Source organism: Cervus elaphus, chromosome 1 (genome assembly GCF_910594005.1).
Source record: "Cervus elaphus chromosome 1, mCerEla1.1, whole genome shotgun sequence".
NCBI classification, from domain to species: domain Eukaryota; kingdom Metazoa; phylum Chordata; class Mammalia; order Artiodactyla; family Cervidae; genus Cervus; species Cervus elaphus.
The window spans coordinates 42,215,001-42,235,711 of record NC_057815.1 but is presented as its reverse complement, the minus strand read 5'-3'; the positions used below and the strand labels follow the sequence as shown (position 1 = coordinate 42,235,711).

General features: G+C 48.3%; 1 protein-coding gene across 2 annotated transcripts in view; it reads left to right on the top strand.

Moving 5' to 3' along the window:
• The window catches only part of FXYD6 (FXYD domain containing ion transport regulator 6), a 33,983-nt gene that overhangs the window by 11,142 nt on the left and 2,130 nt on the right, over positions 1 to 20,711 (top strand). Inside the window, exons 2-7 of one of the 2 annotated variants that reach the window (XM_043900226.1) lie at positions 16,883 to 16,945; positions 17,574 to 17,609; positions 17,732 to 17,806; positions 18,376 to 18,412; positions 19,128 to 19,177; positions 19,723 to 19,773. In XM_043900226.1, coding sequence (XP_043756161.1) covers positions 16,888 to 16,945; positions 17,574 to 17,609; positions 17,732 to 17,806; positions 18,376 to 18,412; positions 19,128 to 19,177; positions 19,723 to 19,751 — 285 coding nt within the window. In that variant the 5' untranslated portion in view covers positions 16,883 to 16,887 and the 3' untranslated portion in view covers positions 19,752 to 19,773. Of the gene's footprint in view, positions 1 to 16,882; positions 16,946 to 17,570; positions 17,610 to 17,731; positions 17,807 to 18,375; positions 18,413 to 19,127; positions 19,178 to 19,722; positions 19,774 to 20,711 lie in introns of both variants that reach the window. The other variant, XM_043900217.1, reaches the window with a different exon arrangement.

The window sequence follows — 20,711 nt, the reverse complement described above, 5'->3', positions numbered from 1 at the left end:
TCCCAGCCTTCACGTCAGTCATAGTGGACAGAACAGAGCTGGGCAGGAAACCGTGAAAGGGGAAGAAAATGACATCATTGGTGTCAACGTTAAAGCTGTTCAATTTTATCTAGGTTATTCTCTCGTCCTGTTTTTTCTCCCCTGGACTGGGTCAGAACACTTCCATCCAACGAGCCCTGCTTGGTCTTAAGTAAAGTCAGCATTTTGATTTCCCTTAGCGCCCATGCATTGCTGCATTTGCCAGGAAGGCAGCAAGTAAGAGTGTAAAAAGCCTAGCATGCGGCATCCACAGAATTAGGGGCTGATGCCAGCTGTGCCATTGTTAGCTGCGGGGCCTTGGACAAGTGATGTAACTCTGAGCCTCACCTTCTCAAATCTGTAAAATGGCCCTGATATCCAACATCTCCTGCAGCTGTGATGTTCCTTTGAGCTGATGCTTGTGAAGTTGTCTGGTAAGTCAGGCGTCTTACAGATGTTTGATGTTAGGGGCATCACCACCATCACTGTGATCATCCCCTTCAGCCATCATGGGCAGGGAGCAGGGTGGGTGGATCATACACAACATGGTTGGTCCCCCTTTGTCTTACGACAGCGACAGGTACACTTGAGGGTCTGAGGCTGAAGGACAGGAGTCTCTGGTCCGATAGACCTTACTCCAATCTCCCTTAAACCCAGGAGGCAGGAGGACCAGGGTGTCCTGGATACAGCATCCCAATCTTGCAGAAGTCCGCTTGCCCCCCCCCCCCGCCCCCACCCCGCCACCCCGGGAGTCTCAGAGCCCAGGCCTCCTAGGGAGGCACCCTGAAGGGGCCCCTTGCGGGAGGCAGTGGCTTCTTCTGGGAGGCCTCTGGGTTAGGAAGAAGACTAGGCGTGCTGACCGTGGGGTGGGGCACCTGAGCTCCACCAGGGCTAAGCCTCAGGCCCCTGGCCGCTGCCCAGCAGGCTGCTGGGACAGCAGAGACCCTGTGTCTTCTGTGGGGCAGCCGCCCTGCAGGCAGAGCAGGATGTGAACTGGCTTCTCCCAGGAGTTGCAGCTGTCTGTTGACCCTTCTCTCCACACCCCACCCGGGCACATTTTCCTTTTACTACTCTTTGGAGCACTGGTGTGACTGGGGAAGGCAGGGCCTGGTGAAGGCTCCGGGGGAGCCAAGGATGGAGGCCCAGCTGGGGGTTCATGGGGAGGAAGACAGCGTGGAGCCTTGCTTGATGTTTCTCCAAAGTAGCTTTCTTTTCTCAGCAGTCTCCAGCCTCTTCTTGCTTTGCCACCTTGTCCATCCCTTGTTCAATTTTCATCAGGAGCGCCTTTTCTTTGTTGTTCAGTCGCTAAGTCGTGTCTGACTCTGTGACCCCATGGACTGCAGCACACCAGGCTTCCCTGTCCTTCACTATCTCCTGGAGTTTGCTCAAGTTCGTGTCCATTGAGTCCGGGATGCCATCCTACCGTCTTATCTTATGTGGCTCCTCTTATTGGCCAGCCTGCCAATAAGGGGCACTTTGCCTGCCCCTCTTGCACTTCTCTTTGGGCCCCCTCCCCTGGTCAGCTTCTCTTCTCTGGGATTTCTTTCCTTTTCTGTCTCATGTCCTCTGTCTTGCTTCTGGGTCTCTGGGTGCGGGCTCCCGCACTTGGGGCTGGGAGGCTACGTCACCCGCCTCAGCTGCGCCAGGCAGATCTGCGCGCCTCACGCCTCCTGTCGGCGGCCCTGGGTAATGCAGCCTGTTTTTCTGGAGGAAGAAGAGGGCAGTGGCCCCCGGAGGCCTTTTGATTCTGTTGAGTCCGGGTCTGCCTGCTTCTGTTGTGGACCGGGCCTGTCCCCGCTCCTGTTGTGGGGACGCTGGAGCCTTCCATGGGTGGAGGGAAGTGAAAGGAGGCCACTGGGGCCTTTCCCCAGCTCTGTTCTCTGTTTCTCTTCCCCATTTCCCAAGAGAAGCTAGAAAATCAAGGCGGAAGCGGAGGAAGGAGGGGGGGAATAATGATATTAATAGCATCAGCAGTTGATACTTTAAAAGCACTTGCTTTTTACCAGGCAGAGACTTCCTGCTGTGACATGATACCCCTTCCTTGCAAATGATCCAAACCATTGCATCTGGTTGAGGCAAGACAGGGAGCCTGTGGGGCCGCCCAGAGCATACCTGGCCGGGACCCTCTCCCCATCTCTTTTCCCTGCTTCTCTCTCCTGCCAGCTCTTCCCTGGTGAGCTGCTGCTCTGCACCAGATTCCCCCATCCCCACATCTCACACCTTGGCTGCTGTGAACCCTCTTCTATTGCTTCAGACTGTGTGACAACCCCTGAGGGACACTGAAGTTTCAAACCCAGTCCTTTTAGCACCAAGGGAGGGGCTGTGATTGGCAGCCTCCAGTAGACCTTCAAGGTTGGAGCTGGGGAGGAGCTGTCTACTCTCCAAAAGGAGATACCAAAGGGATGGATGTGGGTGAATGATAACTGCTTATGCACAGAGGCTAGTTCACCTAATCCTCACAGCTCCTGAGATTCCTGTTTTACAGTTTCAGAAGCAAAGACTCCAAGAGGTAGAGTGACTAGTTCAAGCCCCCAAAGCCACTGAATAGCAGAGAGGCAGGATGGTGGAGAGATTCAGAGCAAGTACTTGGGAGCCAGATTGATTGGGTCTAAATCCAGGCTCTGCTACCTTCTGGCTCTAGGACTTTAGACAAGTTGCTTATCCTTTCTGGTTTCAGTTTCTCCATCTGTATACTGAGGATAATCATAAATGGAGCCATTTCCTAGAACTACCGTAAGGATTGAATGAATTAGTACATATAAACCACTTATAACAGTACTTAGCATGCCATGAATGCCTAATAGCTGTTAGGTATTGTTATCACAGAGCTTTACAGTTTACAAAGGACCTTCACGTATATTACCTCACTTGACTTTTATAATGGCCTTGGAAAGTGGGCAGCGGGGTTGGCTGAACTTCCAGATCCCTCCATGCTATGCTGTCAACTCTGACCTAAGCAGCTGCACAAATTCCATACTCTCTTACCAAAAAAAACACCCTCTCCAGTGAACAACTCTCTATCCACAAGGGAATAGAAAATTCTCTCTTGGGGGTGAGCTGGCAGACACTGTGAATCCCACTGTTTTTCTCTCAGGGGTTTGTATGAGGCCAGCGACGCTAGGACTTGGTTGGTAAATGTTTACCCAGAGGCAGGAGTCCCCTCTTACAGAGTTCATCTGACTCTCTCCGGGCCCGAGCCTTGCAGCCTAAGCCCACCGGATTGGGACAGCAGCAAGGACTGGAGTGGCAGCTGCCAGGGACGTGAGCCCTCTGCGAGCAGCAGTGCAGGTGGCCCGGTGTGGCCTTTGTCCCTGAGTGGGTGTGAACCCTCCCCTGGGGTGTGGGGCTGGGGGCGCTGGAGTCCTGGGCTCGCAGCAGGAAGATTACACTTCCTCCCTCAGCAGGGAGGCAGGCTGAGCTGGGTGGAAGTATGGAATCCAGCTCTCATCCAAGGGCCCATTCTTTCTCTGCCTCAGTTTGTTTCCCTTTAAAATAGGTTTGATGGTAACATATATTTTCCAGGCTATTTTTAAGAGTCAATGAGAATGAATATTTAAAGTAGTAAGAATAGTACCTGACCAATATTCTGTTTATCATGATTATTATTATCATTTCTTATATCCAGTCCTGGCCCCAGACTGGGCTGTAACTATGGGCTTCCCATCCCAGCATTCTCCTTTCCTTCCATAGAGTCCATAGAATGATTCCAATGCTCCCAGTAGGGCTCGGTCCCATTGACTCCCAAACTGCCAGTCGCCAGCACCTTGCTTATTCCTACAGCCAAGCTCACAGCTGGACGACTCACCTAGAAGACTCACCTGTCTTGGTTCCACATCTGCTTTCACACTGTGGTCCAGGCTTCTGCTCCCAGAAGTGTGCAGTGTGAGTGGGGCGGGGCTGGTGTACCTGCACGAGCTCCAGCCCTCAGTGTCCCTGAGGTTCATGCCATTGGCTCCAAGTTCTGCCGCATGTGGATGGGCCTGCGGGAAGCATTGTATGGAGGCTTCTACAGTCAAGAAAGCTGCAGCTGTACCTTGCAGCTATATGAGGAAAGGGGGTTTTGAGCCTTCTGTTGTTGTTTAGTTGCTAAGTCACGTCCGACTCTTTTGTGACCCCGTGCAGGTCCTCTGTCCATGGGATTTCCCAGGCAAGAATACTGGAGTAGGTTGCCCCTTCCTCATCTAGGGGATCTTCTTTTACCACTGAGCCACTAGAGAAGCCCCCTTGAACCTTCCCAAAGGGGCCAAAGACAGAGAAGAATCACCTTGCATTTTACAAAAACAGATGATGAAACTTGGTGATAGCTGATCTCTGGGAGCTTCAAGGTCCAAGAGTATAGGGTACATTGTGGGGGTTTGAGGCCACGGTGTGGTCCCTACCTCCATTCCAGGCCACTTGTCACATGGGACATGAGGCGAGGGACAGACACTCCCCATCCTGAAAGCAGCTTGGTACAGAGAAGGTGGAGAGGAGTGCTGAGCTCAGTCAGGAAGGACCCCCGAGGAACCCTCGGGAGCGCTTCCAGACAGCAGTCATGTAGGTGATGACTGTCCTTTTGTTTGCTTTCTTTTTCTCCTCTACATAAAATCCCAAGAGAGCTTTGAATCAAAGCATCTAAGTTGGGAAGCAAAAGGTGATGAGCACTTTAGAGAGAAGGGCAGCTGCATGTGAGTGGAGGTGATGGTTTGCTTGAGTGTAGAGGACGCCTGGCTGCCCTAGCGGGGATGGGGAGTGGGGAGACCAGGGAGGCGGAAGGGGTGCCCGAGAAGATCAAAGACAACATTCCAGCCTGTGTGGCCTGGAGGCATTATGTCGCCCACGTTCTCATAAAAGCACAGTGCACATCAAAGCCAGGCCGGGAGTTGGGCCTCATCCACCAGATTATACTGACCATACACCTGAGCCTCATTTGTGAGCAGTTATGATTGAGGACCAAAGGTACCATTCATGGAGGGTGTGCATAACCCTTTCATAGAAACAGATGCTAAGGAGGCTTGAAATGGCTGCTGGAGCCAGGCCCCTGACTCCAAAGAGATCAGACTTCTTGCCTTCTATAATATTTTCCTCCCAAACAGTTAGACTTACTAATGTCTTAGAAATGTAAAGCATCCACCTTTTCCCCCATAAATCAGACCAGTTTGTCTGTGATAATTTTTAGTCTCTGCTTTCAGCCATTAGCCCGGCCTTAGACCATTCATATCTATGCTACAGTGATAAGTGTGTGTGTGTTGCTCAGTCACATCCAACTCTTTGCGTCCCCATCTACTGTAGCCCGCCAGGCTCCTCTGTCCGTGGGATTTTCCCAGGCAAGAATACTGGAGTGGGTTCATCAGGGGATCTTCCTGACTCAGGGATTGAACCTGGGTCTCCTGCATTGCAGGCAGGTTCTTTACCGACTCACTCACACAGCCCAGCCAGAATAATCAGAAAGGACTGTTCTGATCATCTCTTTGCCTCCTGTTGAGAGAGTGAGGCATTGGCCTCCAGGCCTTCTGAAGACACTTTGTGGACGTGGTTCCAACAGGCGCCTTCCCAGGAGCCAGCACGGCCCCCTTGACATCTGACCAACCAAAGGCGGTCTTTATCTTTTTGGACAAGCCACACAGCATGTGGGATCATAGTTCCCTAGCCAGAAATCGAACCCGTGCCCCCTGCAGTGGAAGTGCAGAGTTCTAACCACTGGACCACCAAAGAATTCCCTCAAGATAATCTTCTAATGCAGAGCCAGGAGCCTGTCAGTGCTTCTCCCTCCTCACTGCCTTGGTCACCGCATTCCTGAGGTGCCTTGTCTTCTTTCCTGGCTCCAGCCAGGCTGCCGGAGCGCTCTCAGGCATTGCCCAGCCTGCTTGTTTCGCTCATGGTACTCCTCTCCTCCAGTCCTGGCCTGCCCGGCGCCCAGTGCCAGCATAACAGAGCCGCAGGCAGGAGCTGGGGGTGTGAGTTCTGGGTAGATGCATTGGCTACATCACTTCTCTGTTGGCACTTCAGACTCCTCAAATAAAGAGCTTTCATCTCAATCATTCTAACTCACTGGCATTCAGTGGTTCTAAGTCCATCTGGTATACCTCACATCGTGCTTATATCCTATTTATACACAGCAAAATCTTCTTTTTACAGGCTTCTTTGTTCCAAAGATTTGGATATATCATAGGCTAAATCTTGTCCCCTGGCATGTAATAACAGTCCAGGGTAACCAGTTAGCCTAAACAGTGAGCCCAGGTATTCTTAGGGCTTCCCTGGTGGCTCAGATGGTTAGGAATCTGCCTGCAATGCAGGAGACCCAGGTTCGATCCCTGGGTCAGGAAGCTTCCCTGGAGAAGAGAATGGCAACCCACTGCAGTATTCTTACCTGGAAAATCCCATGGACAGAGGAGCCTGGTGGGCTACAGTCCATAGGGTCACAAAGAGTCAGACACGACTGAACGACTAACACTTTCACTTTTCCAGGCATTCTGTGACCCCATAAAGGTCCCCTTCCGGCATGTCCTTACTAGGGAGGGGGCCTTATCTTTCTCTGGGGATCCTGCCAGGACCCAGGCCTTGGTGTTCCCTCTGGGCACATTTTTGATGGGCTGAACCCTAGGGAAGGCAAGCAGGTGGGATGCCAGGGAAGGGAAGCGAGGTCTTGGGGGCTGAGTGAGACAGAGATGAGGATGAGATGAGAATGTTTCCCTGTAATTTGGAGCTTGTGCATTTTAAAGGGAGGTTGTTTCTGAGTTATTTTCACAATAGAACTGGGTATTCTGATCTACCTCACTGCTTCGTGGAATCAAAAATAATATAGCGTGATGCTATATCATCAGCTCGTGGCTTCTCTTTCTGAGCAGCTTTTACCCGGCAATTATGTGAAATTATGTGACTCAGTATGGAAAGATAATCACCAGAGAAACTCTTCTGATTGCTCTCTCCTGCACATGCAGAAAAGCAACTGTGCAGACAGCAGAGAGATCAGGGAGGGAAATTAACATGGACAGGCTGTTGCCACCGGAAGTGTCAGCTGTTCACCAGTGTCAAGATAAATGAGAGCGTGGAACGGAGCAGGAAAATGAGTGGAAACTGAATTCTCTCTCTGAAGATGCTTCAGAGGAAGCACAAGGTGGCTGGTTCCGTTTTCCAGATGGGGAGGATGGTCTGAAAGATCTAGAGTTCCAGAGATACCCCACCCCCATCTAAAAGTGAGGACTTCACCAGATCTCCATTCCAGGGGACCAAGTCCGTAGGCTTTCCCAGGTAGGGGGTCCATGATCTCACACATGCAGGTGGCTAATGTGATGTTCCTGAACCCTCTCTCCTAGCTCCATCCAACTCTGCCTTGCTTTTTCATCTTCCAAAGATCCACCCCCCCTACCCTTTCATCTACTGCTTAGACTCTGTGGCCTGGAAATGAGGTTTACCACTCCTACCACCTCTTAACCTCCCCCTCCCCTCGGCCAGCCCTGGGCAGCCTCACCTCCTTTCTGGGAGAAAGGAATGTGTGGTGTAGGACGGAGAGGGGGCAGTTGTGTGGGAGGGAGAGGAGAAAGAGATAGAGTTCCTCGGTGCAGCCACAAGAGAAAGACATTCTGTGTCCCTTCAGAGGCTCTGTCTGCGTCCTTGGCCACTTGACTCAGGGGCAGTGCCAGAGGGACCAGCGAGATTTTTAAAAATGGGTGTGGGGGCCAAGAGGTCCCCCGAGGAGGCTTATGCTGAGGTGTGGCTGGTGTAGTCCTGGCCTGGGCAGCAGCTTGAAGGAGGAGAGTTGGTCTCTTTCCAAATCTCTAACAATATTTCTTTCAGCTCACTGTAACTTGATCAGAAGTGTTTTCTTTAGAATACAAAGACAGGTCTTTACTCTTTAGCCTGGCATGCAAGATCCTCTAGAGGCTGACTCCGGCTCTCTTATCAGAATTCTCACCACCCACACTCTCATGCTTTACACAACTTGATTATTCACTGTTTTGGAAGGTATCTTACTCTCAAAATGGCAAATACTTGGCAGATGGCTGTCACGGCCCCTCCTGCGCTGTGCAGACATCACAGATGGATGAAGGCCCTCACATCTACCTGCCCTCATTCAGAATCCTTCTGAGGAAGCCACTTCAGGTGGCCACTCCTGAATGAAGTACCTTGAGGTGCAACTTGAACTGAACTTGAAATTGAATACTGTTTGTGATCCCTGTTTTCCCATCTCACTGCCTTTGCTCATGCTGTTTCCTCTACCGGAATGCCTCTCCTTTTCTCTTTTCTTACCCCAGTCCCTCAGAATCCCATCCTGCTTTCAAGGTTCAGCTGGAATGTCAGCTCCTCCATGGAAACCTCCCAGGTGCCCTGTTGTATTCCCTGCTCCCTTTTCTGTGCCTGCCATGCTGGCTACTCCTCGAGTGTAGTCTCCGCCTCTTGTGAAGCTCTCTTCACATTTGCTGAAATATCTTGAGTCCTCTGCTTTCACACACTGCCCCCCTGTCTTGTTCGCCTGTTTATCCCTTGCAGAACCTGGAATTGTATAACTCCGTTTAGGAATTCAGAGTGTATGTGTGTGTGTTGGGGTGGGGGGATTTCCTTGAATCTCAGCATCTATGGAGGTAATTAGGTGGAGCCGTGGAGAGGTGTAGCAGTGACTGGTGGCCTGGGACTCTTGACCTCTGTCCTTCCTCTTCCCTGGAGGGGCCTTGCTTGCCTCATAACCCCTCTGCTGGCTAGAAGCTGTCCCAGCTGCTGCCCCTGTTCAGGGGAGGGAATTAGACAAAGGCTTGACTACTAAAGGTTGGAATTACTGGGGAATGTTAGATCTGCCCCCCAGAAGGGTGAGATGATAAAGAAAAACAAGAGTTTACAGCTAGTAGGTCTTCATTAAAGAAAATTCTAAGATGTTCTCCAGGAATAAAGAAAATGGCTTGATGGATGCCTGAGATTCAAAAGGAATCATAAACAAGTGGGTTAGTAAATACACGCCATGAGTTATCTGTCGCAACATAACAGTAGCTTAAAACAACAGATGTTTATTGTCTCGCACAGTTTCTGAGGGTCAGCAGTCAGGAGGAGTGGAGCTGAGTGGTTGTGCTCTGAGCCTTTGATGAGCTTGTGGTCAAACTGGCAGCCAGGGTGATGGTCGGTGAAGGCTGGATGATCAAGCTCGGTTAGTGGTTCATGGGAGGCTTACTTCCTCATGGGCTTTTGAACCGAGCTCCTCGGTTCTTTGCCATGTGGGCCTCTCCACAAGGATGCCTGAGCATGCTTAAAACATGGCAGGTAACGTTCCCTAGAGCAAGCAATCCTTGAGAGAGAAAGTAAGAAAAGAAAGCTGTGGTGCCTTTTATAATCTGATACTGGAAGTAGCATATCAGTTCTGCCCTGTTTTTACTGGTCACCCAGACTAGCCCTGGCGCACTGTGAAAGGACAATGTACAGAGGTGTGGATGCCAGGAGGTATTGGGGGCTCTCTTGAAGGCTGGCCACCATACACACAGGTGAATCTATAGACAAGTGTTTCTTTCCAAGAAATACAAACACTAATACCTATTTCATAGAATTAAGAACAGAACTGAAATTTTGTACAATAATAGCATATGTGTCAGGAAGGGAGTGTATTTTTCAAGAAGAATATTTTACCTTTTAACTATTATACATTTTGGCTTCCCTGATAGCTCAGTTGGTAAAGAATCTGCCTGCAGTGCAGGAGTCCGCGGTTCGATTCTGGATAGGGAAGATCCGCTGGAGAAGGGATAAGCCATCCACTCCAGTATTCTTGGGCTTCCCTGTGGCTCAGCTGGTAAAGAATCCGCCTGCAATGCGGGAGACCTGCGTTGGATCCCTGAGTTGGGAAGATCCCCTGGAGGAGGGTATGGTAACCCACTCTAGTATTCTTGTCTGGAGAATCCCATGGACAGAGGAGCCTGGCGGGCTACGTACAGTCCATGGAGCCGCAAGGAGTCGGACACGACTGGGGCAGCTGAGCACGCATGCACTCTAGTGGTTAATGCTCAGCGCTTCACCGCCATGGGCCTACATTCGATCCCTGGTGGGGGAACTAAGATCCCACAAGCCATGTGGCACAACCAAAAAAACAAATTAAATCTTTGTGAAATTGAATACTGTTTTGGTCTGTTCAGAGGCTAGGTGGCTTATAAACAATAGATGTTTATTTCTCATAGATCTGGAGGCTGGGAAGTCCGAGATCCAGGTACCAGCAGATTCAGTGATGACAGACACTTGCTTCCTGGCTGATAGACAGCCATCTCCTCACTGACCCCTCACATGGCAGAGGGGCAAGAGGGTTCTGTGGGGTCTCTTTTATAAAAGAGCACTAATCCCATCATAAGGGCTCCCCCCACCTCATGATCTAATTACCTCCCAAGGGCCTACCTCCAAATACCATCTCATTGAGAGTTAGGTTTCAACACATGAATTTTGGGGACACAAACATTCAGTCTATAGAAAATACAAATTGTCAAATTCCAAAGGTAACTACTAAAAGACTAGAAATAACTTGGATAATTTCTTAAGCAGTAGAGGAAGAAAATAAATTAGAAAAAAAATCAAAAGAGAAATACACATAAGAAAAGTGGGGGAAAAACAGGTGGTAGAAATCAGACCAAATATGTCAGTAATCACAATAAAGTTAAATGGAGCAAACTTGACAGTTAATAATCAGGTTGAATTTTTTTTATCTAGCTGTTTACTGTAAGATGATAAGATATACACAATGCATAAAGAAAAGTAGAAAGTAAAGTTGAATTTAAGAAGGGATTCATTTGTAATCCTAAAAGAGCCAACTCACAGGACAGTATAACAATTTTAAACTTACTAATATTGTAAGAAATTTGGGGATAAATTTATAAATCCTTCCTCACAGTGGTAGATTTTAAGGCAACTTTCTCAAATTGGTCACACAGTCAAAATATGAGAAAACATACAGAAATTTCAACAATATGGTTAATTATCTTAGTCTAATGGCATACAGGGGCTTTCCTGGGAGCTCAGACAGTAAAGAATCTGCCTACAATACAGACCTGGGTTCAACTCCTGGGCTGGGAAGATCCCCTGGAGAAGGGAATGGCAACACACTCGACTATTCTTGTCTGGATAATCTCACAAACAGTGGAGCCTGGTGGGCTACAGTCCATGGGGTCACAAAGAGTCAGACGCGACTGAATCAACTTAGCATGCACACACGCAATGGCATATAGAACTTTTTTCCCAACAATAAAAGAATTTGTAATTTAATACATGGAATATAGTTTTTGAAGTGAAAACCATATTAGATCATAAAGCAAGTCTCAATAAATTTCAGGATGTCTGAATCCTACAGAGCACATTCTCTGACCACAGTGCACTTAAGTTAGACGTTAGTAACAAAAGTAAATTTAAAATCACTATACATTTGAACATTTAAAAAACATGCTTCTTAATGCACAGGTCAGATAAATTATAGCACAAGTCTAAAATACTAAGAACTAAACAATAATCAAAACGTCACATTTCAAAGCTTATATTTGGAACAAAAGTGGCACTTAGAAGGTTATAGTCTTAAATGCTAATATTAGAAAACAAGAAAGGCTAAATATTAATGAACTAAACATACAATAAAAGAAGACAATTCTAAAGAGAAAACAGTGGAATAAACCCAAGGAATGTATAAGGGTAGAATTAAGAATAATTTAAAACACCATAAAGAGGAACAACAAAATTAAGAGTTAGTTCTTTGAGAAGACTAATAAAGCAGTTAAATCTCTAGTGAGTCAAATCAAGACAGAAGGGAGTCATCACAACTAAACAAAATTAACAATGTTAAAAAACATAATTCAGATCCAACAAATTAATGATTTCTAATGATAGCTGGAAAATACTACAAACAATGTTATGGCAATAAATTTGAATAGAAAAGGGAACCTTTCTATAAAAATTATAACTCACTAACTATATTCAGGGAAGATCCCCTGGAGGAGGAAATGGCAACCCACTCCGGTATTCTTGCCTGGGAAATCCCATGGACAGAGGAGCCTGGTGGCCTACAGTCCATCAAGAAAAAGGTAGAAGTCTTGAGTGGTGTGTGTGTCTGTCTGTCTGTCTGGGTGTGTGTGTGTGTGGGTGTGTGTGTCTGTGTGGGTGTGTGTGCGCGCGCTCAGTCCCTTCAGGTGTGTCTGATTCTTTTGCAAACCCCCTGGACTGTAGCCCACCATCCTCTTCTGTCTGTGGAATTCTCCAGGCAAGAGCACTGGAGTGGGTTGCCATTTCCTTCTCCAGGGGGTCTTCCCGACCCAGGGATTGAACCTGCGTCTTATGTGTCCCCTGCATTGGTAGGTAGATCCTCTTACCAGTGCACCATCTGGGAAGCCTAAGAGTGTCGTAACCATTAACTCATTGAATAGACAAAGAAAATACTAAGTCAGGTGATTTGATAGTTTAGTTTTACCAAACGTTCAAAGAACATACTATTTATTTATACCATATTTATTCCAATCTTCTGCAATCTCTTCCAGGGAATAGCAAGAGAGGAAATACTTGTTCTATTAGGCCAGTACTGCCATGATACCAAACCCAGGCAAGGTCAATACAATAAAATAAAAATTGCAGCCCAGTCTCACTCATGCACATAAATGCATTTAAAATACATTGGTTTCATCCCACAAATACAAGGATGGTTTAATGTTAGATAATTTTACATTCACTTTACTTAACTGATAGATTAAAGGTTAAAAAAACACATATGTAGAGTGCTCGTTCATAGTTAATATAAAACAGAAACATGTTGGAAAACCAGGATTAGAGGGGAGCTTCTAAAATGTTAGAAGAAATCTATTTAAAATCAGTAATGTCCTTTTTTATAACTACATAATATCCCAATGCAGGAGATGCCTGCCGTGCAGGAGGCGCAGTCTCTGGGTCGGGAAGATGCCCTGGAGAAGGAAATGGCAATCCATTCCAGTATTTGTGCCTGGGAAATCCCATGGGCAGAGGAGCCTTGTGGGCTACAGTCCATGGGGTCACAAAGAGTGGGACACAACTGAGCATGTAAGCACGCACACACACACATATGTAAATACATTTACCACATTTTCATTATCCAGTCTCAACATACACAGACAAAAGGTAGTTATGTGAGGTGATGGACGTATTAACAAACCTTATGGTGTAATTGTACACCTTAAACTTATACAATGTTATAATGTCACAGTGAAGCTGGGGGAAAATTAAAAATAAACATACAAATTAAAAAATTAGTAGTAAGACTGTATGTGTGTATGTCTTCTATCACTGATTCTATTCTACATTTTCCTATAAGTCCTAGCAGTACAGTATGACAGGAAATATAAATAAACAGTATATTCTTCTGTTAGAATAAAAGAAGCAGTCTTGTATCACTTATAGATATGTCCACAAAGAACCCAAAAGAATCTATAGGTAAATTATTAGAATTAGTAAGAGAGTTTAGTAAGATTATTGGATTTAAGATCAATGTATACAAATCAATTATCTTTCTCCATACCAGCAAAAATTAGAAAACACAAGAGATAGTATTTTAAATAACAATAAAATAATAAGGTACCTAGCAATATATCTAACAGAAGATGTGCAAGACCTATATGAAATCCTTTATAAAACTTTATTAAAATGCATTGAGGGACTTCCCTGCCAGTCCAGTGGTTAAGACTCTGCACTTCCACTGGGTGCACGGGTTCAATCCCTGGTCAGGGAACTAAAATTCCAATGCCCTGTGGCAGAGCCAAAAAAAAAAAGCATTGAAAAGGATCTAAAGAAATGAAAAGACTTATTTATAGATAGGGGACTCAATATCACAAAAATGTTAATTGTCCCCACATTCTATGAAGTGAAGTGAAAGTTGGTCAGTCTTGTCTGACTCTTTTCAACTCCATGGACTTCTCTAGGAGAAGTCCATAGAATTCTCTAGGCCAGAATACTGGAGTGGGTAGCCTTTCCCTTCTCCAGGGGATCTTCCCAACCCAGGGACTGAACCCAGGTCTCCCACATTGCAGGCAGATTCTTTACCAGCTGAGCCACAAGGGAATAGATGAATTGTGATTCCAATGAAAATCCAAACCATTCTGAATGAATTTGACAGACTGACTCTAAAATTTACATATAAGAGCAGAAGACCAAGAATAGCAGAGACATTCCTGAAGGAAGAGGCAAGAGAGGCAGAGAAGAGAGGAGAAAAAGACGAGAAGGCTTCTCCCACCTCTTGGGAAGATTACCATAAAGCTATAGTAACTGAAACAGTGATCTTGATGCAGGAACAGACAAACTGGCCAATAGATCCAAACAGAAAGGCCAGAAACAGACCCACACCTGAACAGAAACCAGATACATGACACTAGTGGCCATGCGCATCGTGAGGGAAGATACTGACAGATGGTGCTATCCAGGACATCTGATTGTCAGGTGGAAAAAGCAAGAATTGGATCCCAACCTCATGCCTTCCATAGACATTCATTCTGGATGGAATACAGACTTAAATGTAAAAGACAAAACTTTAAGATATTTAGAAGAAAACAATTTTTTTTAGGATTTATTTATTTGGCTGCACTGAGGCTTAGTTATGGCATGAAGGATCTTCAGTTTCAGCATGTGGGACCTTTTAGTTGCCGTGTGTGAAATCTTTAGTTTTGGCCTGCGGGATCTAGTTCCTTGACCAGGATGGAACCTGGCCTCCTGCATAGAGAGTACAGAGTCTTAACTGCTGGACCACCAGGGAAGTCCTGCAAATTCTTTCTGATTCAGGGTGACAAGGAATATCTTTAAACAAGACAGAAGGATCATTGCATTCAGTAACATTGGAATTAAGAAATTGTATTCATTGAGAGACAATAAAAATGTAAAAAGGCAAGTATACTTAATGACAAAACTTTAGTATCCAGAATAATAAGTGAATAATAGTGATGTCAGCCCACTGGGACACTGAGCAGAAGACATGAAAGCCCATCACTGATGAAGAAACAGGCATGGCAAATCAACAGTCAGAAGCTAGACTCCATTTCTAAGGAATCCAGTTGAGACCATAGTTTATACCTCTAGATTGGCAGAAATTAAGCAGTCTAGTAATAGCAAGTATTGATAAGGATGTGGAGTAATAGGGACAGTCATATGCAGTGGTGGGACTTTAAAGTGGGGATGGTCACTTGGAAAATAGTTTGAAAATTTTCTATAAAGTTGATAACTTGTACAACCCAATGACTTAACTCCTAAACTTATCTCTCAAATATAATTTTTCAAACTGAGGAGTGACCCACTAATTTATGGGTCTAGCCATTAATTGGCTTAGCCATTTCTTCTTTTAGAGAAACAGAATAGAAAATATCAGAGGGCATCATCCTTTTTAAGGCTAAGTATTATTTAGTAATATTGTTATTTCTGGTTTACATGTATGTATATTTGTACTGGGTTCCAATGTAAAAAATATTTCCTGTGGAAGTGGTAGTCAAAAGATTTGAAAAACAGTACTGTTTACCTCTGGGAGTAAGGCAAGGGGGATGGGTTGGAGGAAATAGAGACAAATGTAGCAGCGTGTACAAAGTGCCAGTTCTTAAGCTTCTTTATGGGTGTTTCCTTTTACTGTTTCATTATGTGTATTACATGTGTTTTTATACATATGAAATATGTGAAATTTAAAAGAAATACAAATATTAAATGAAGTAACATTAAAAGCAAATGACTGTCTTATGAGAAATGCTTCTTGAATTCCAAGTCCAGGGTCACTGCCTTGGTTTGATTGCGGATGGAGCTATTCTGACCTCTGCTGGCCCGGAGGTGAAGGGCCGCTGGGGGCTGCAGGATGTTGGGCCAGGAGAGGAATGAACCCTCCCAGCACGTGTGGTCCTGGCTGCTAGAGAGCGTGCAGGGGGTCAGACCGCGGCCAGTCTCACCCCACTAAGAAAGAGCAAGCAGCTTTGGTCTTTTTTGGCCTGGGTTTCTTTCCCATTACCTCTCTAGCTCTCTAGTGCCCTCCTTTAAGCCCAGGAGTGAGGCATGTGTAACTGCACCGAAATCCATCCCTGGAGGGACCAGCTGCTCTGCCCTAGGCCTCCATGCAGATGGCCCATCCAGGGACCACTGACCCCAGAGACCAGGGGCTCAAGCAGACGTCTCAGGCACCTGCTGGGGAAGGGGAGGCCAGACATTGATGCTCCGAGAACCTGTCTCCACGCTCCCTTTGTTTAATCAAACCAGCTTTCAGAGGTTTATGAACTAGAGTCTATGAGAGGAGCTGACTTGGGCACTTTGGAGGTGAGAGGTTGCGGGGGCACCTTGAGGGAGAGCTGTCAGCCCTTCAGGGTTTACTATACAGAGTCCAGGAAACAGCAGGCCTCCCACCCTCACCCCTAGCTAGACACGAGGGGCATTGGTCTCCCTGCCCCCATTTTTAATCTGATAGAACTTCCACCAGTGGGTCTCGGTTGTAGAGGACGAGGGCAGAAGTCCCAGGCATCTCAGTGAGCTAGAGATGGCCACGTCTCTGGGTGGACTAGGGAGGAGGACTCAGATGAGATGATCTCCCCAAACCCCTGGGGTTTTGTGACTTTGGCACCAGAGAGGCGGCCTAGTAGAGGCATTCCTGAGCTGGGTTAGGATCCAGGCTCCGCTGCTTGCTACCATGAGCGTTATTCACCTCCTTTAAGCTCAGGCTCTTCACCTGCAAAACGGGTTATTAGTCACAGCGCCTGCTGGTTGAACTGATCCCATTGTAATTGAATTCAAGCTTGCAGAACCCTCTGTAAGGAGTCTGTCAATAGCAGCTGCTTCGGCTTTCAAACCATCTGAGGGGAGAGCTTGGAGTCAGGGTGGGAGTCCAACTGGGGCCCTGGCCGGGCTGAGGGTTAGAGTAGGGAGTCTCCTACCCAGAGAATCCGTTCCCTCCCTCTGTCCCCAGACGCCATGGAAGTGGTGCTGCTCCTCCTGTGCGGCCTCCTGGCCCCAGCGGTCCTGGCCAGCGGTGAGTACCCCTCAGGGCCTGGTTCGGCAGGGTGGCAGCCACAGCCCTTTCTCATGGAAGGTCCTGGCCCTGGGGGACACTCGGGGTGGGGGGCTGTGAGAGTCTACATGTCTGATCAGCTTCCCCGCCTTTAGTCTGCACAGAAAGTCCTGGAAGGCAGCAGCTAACTCAGCCCCCAATCCAGCCTGCCCACCTCTCCCCACTCGTTCCTGCCCTCAAGCCCAGCAGGTCCCTGTAGACTCAGCCTGAGTCCTGGGAGCCAGACTTGCACATCAGTCTAGGTTGTGCGAGTCGCGTGTCCTTGCTTGGTTTCAGCCTCCCCACCTGTCACAGGAAGAAAATCCCCCTGCCTTTGGGGGATGATGTAAGATTCAGAAGGGGCAGTACGTGCAGCTCCTGTGAACACAAGACTCTGATCGGGCTCTGAGCTGCACCTGCCTTTGGCCCCCGCAGTGACCCTGGCAGGCCGGCCCACCCTTCCATGCTTCTCTGAGCATCTCTGCTTCCTGGGCCCTGCTTTCCAGGGATCCCTTTGTGGGGAGTGAAGCCCATGAGACAAGGTGGGAGACTTGGGAATCAGGACGTGAGCTGTCTTCCTCTTGACCACACCTGTTTGTTTTTCCAGCAGCTGAGCAGGAGAAAGAAAAGGACCCTTTCCATTACGGTGAGTGGTGATGGTAACCCTGGGTGATGGTGAGGGGAGGTACAACCCCATCCAGGGGAGGGACCGACATGCTCTCCCTGGCCCTTCCCCGCTTCTGTCTCTCACTCTTGTTCCTTTCGCAGACTACCAGACCCTGAGAATCGGAGGGTTGGTGTTTGCCGTGGTCCTCTTCTCGGTGGGGATCCTGCTTATCCTCAGTAAGTATGTTTGTTCCTCTGTTCACTCGCTAAGGGCAATGTCTGTGGCTGTGAAGCAGGTGGCATACGGTATAAAAGGCTGGCAGTTCTCTTTCCTGGAGAAGGAAGGAGCCCATCTGTCTTCCTAGTTATCTCCAGGACCTAATACACTGCTGGGCACATAATAGGTGCTCAGTGAAACTGTGAAGCGTGAACAAAATAAGTACTTGATGAAAACAGCACAGATACAAAGGGGCGGGGTGGCTGGATCCATCAGGGCGCGAGTGGGACGCCACAGGGGAAGGGAGACAGGGGCCGTCCTTAGAGGGCTCCGAGGCGTGTCCCCCTGCATTTGTTTCCCCTCATGAGCCTGGGCTGCTTGCAGCTGTCAGCGCTTACGTGGTCAAACAGACAGACGTGTTGAACCGTGACATCAGAAGAGCCCTCCTCCAACCAAGGATCGCCACGTACAGCTGCACAAGGCGTGCACTGCGCAGGATCCCAGGCTCCTAGTCACAGTCCCACAGCCTCAGTGCAGCCCTGCTCTGGCCAAGCCAGACGCTGACCCGGATGGTTTCCTTGCCTTTCAGGTCGCCGATGCAAGTGCAGTTTCAATCAGAAGCCGCGGTAAGGATACCATTGCTGTGGGCACCCGGGGTGACGCTGGGAGGGGACAGGGAGGGGTCCGTGGTGTGTGACCCCAAATGAATGTATTTCTGGATTCTTATCTCAGAGACAGGCCATGTGCGTTGGGGTAGGGGTAGAAGTTTTGAGGGTTGCCAGGCAACCTTGGGGGCAAAGGAGAGGTCAAAACGTCAAGGGTCAGCCTGCCCTTCGTTTTCTGATGTATGTGTGGGGTGGGGGAGGGGGAGGAAGGAGATGCTGGATCCTTGTCTGGAGGCCCTTGAGGCAATTGGGCTTGGCCTCAGGGTCTCTCTTGAGGTCTGTCTCCTCTCTCCAGGACCTGTGATGCTCCTCTGCAGGTCACTTGTTCATGAAGCTCTTTGATTTTTGTGGAAATTCAGGCTTCCTCTCGCTCACTCTTTTGCCCCTACATAAGGGCACATTCATTAGTCCCCATGGTAACCCTGGACCTCAGAAGTCCCAAGTCAGTGGCAGGACACACCTCTTCCCAGCATTTACCCCACCTCGGGTGCCAACATCGAAGGGTGCCCGTAAATTCCTCTGACCTCCCCCAACCCCATGAGCCCCACAATGAAGAATGATCCACCATGACCTGGAGGAGATGAATCCCTGGGCCCTGCCCCAGCAAGGAGAGTGGCGATGTTCTCTGGGTTTGCCCCGGAGACCTCTGACAGGCTTGCATCTTGTCCGCCTGCAGGGCTCCTGGGGATGAGGAGGCTCAGGTGGAGAACCTCGTCACTGCAAATGGTAAGTGTCAAGACTACCTGCCCAGGTGGGACAGGGGAAATGGACAAGGGTCCTTGTACAGCTTGGGGTGAAGGATGTAGCTGCTTGAGAGCTGGCCGGCCAGGCATGTTTCCAGGTGCCAGAGGGGGGTCCCCAGGTCCTCTGCCCCATGTCACCCCTCACCTCCACTAGACAGGCTGCTGCTCCTGACGACCGCTGTTTACAGGGGCTCTGCTTAGTGCTGGGCACGGCGCAGAGTGCTTCACTTCTCAGTAACAGGCACACCACCCCAGGAGGTAGGCATCACTCTCCACATTTTACAGCAGAGGGACTCAAAAAGTTCAGGAATATGCCATGTCCTCTAACAGGTGAATAGCAGGCGGGGATCTGCCCAGGTCTGTCTGACTTGCAGTCTGCATGAATCTGCATGAATCTGCTCTGCGGGTCAGGCTCCCCCCAACGTCCGAGACAAGCATAGCTGCTGCAGGGGGGTGGCCCACTGGGGTGAGAAGTTCATTCACCGCCCTCCATACATTCACTGTGCTTGATCCTGGTTCTTTTTCCAGCCACGGAGCCCCAGAAAGCAGAGAACTGAAGTGCAGCCCCCAGGCACAAAGGTAAGATGCTGTCTGCCCGCATCCTCCTGTCACCATCACTGTTCTGACCGGAGTCTGGCTGAGGAGTCATCAGGGAAGAACTGGGCTAGCTTTTGCAGTGTGCACGGCTGCAGAAACTCACGTCTGAAGGGTGACGAGACAGATGGACTAAAACCTCCCCGTACCACACGCACACACACACAGAATATGCAGGTGGGAAACAGAGCTTCCTTACAACCCAGCAGTCAAGTTGCTCGGGCGTCATCCTACCTGCCACGTGGGCATGACTTGGGAGGGAATTAACATTCGTGAAATGCTCCTGATATCAAAGGAGTATAAAGACAATGGCTTCCGGTGATGATTTAGCAAGTTCCTCAGGCCATCCTTTGAAGTTAACATTTTATTTTGAAACTTTCCAACCTACCCAAAAATAGGAAGAATAGTATAAGGCCCCGAATCCCCACCCCCAATGCCATACCAGCATGATCAGTTCTTGACGTTTAGGGGCATTAAGTTACTGTTTAGTATCCATTTCCATTGTTCATTATAGTAATGCAGGAAAGCAATAATCTAAAAGCTTTACGGTTTTCAAATTGCCGCCACATACACAAACTCACTGAAGCCTGCCAGAAAAAGTAAGTAGGACAGGTGGGGTTTAGCCCCATTTTATGGATGGATAAATTGAGGTCAGAGAGAAAAGCCATCCAGATAGTGAGTAGCAGACTGGAACCTGGGCTCAGGGACTTTGTACTGATAGTTGAGGGCTGGATTTCACTGCGCCCCTCTGCGCCTGCCTGTCTCCCTTTATGGCGTGCCCTGCAACATACTGGGATATAGCAGGACAGGGGTCAGTCTTCTATTAGCTCACGCTGCCTATTTTGTCATACAAATAAGGGATATGTTGTGGTTTAGTTGCTAAGTAGTGTCAACTCTTTGCAACCCCGTGGACTGTAGCCCGC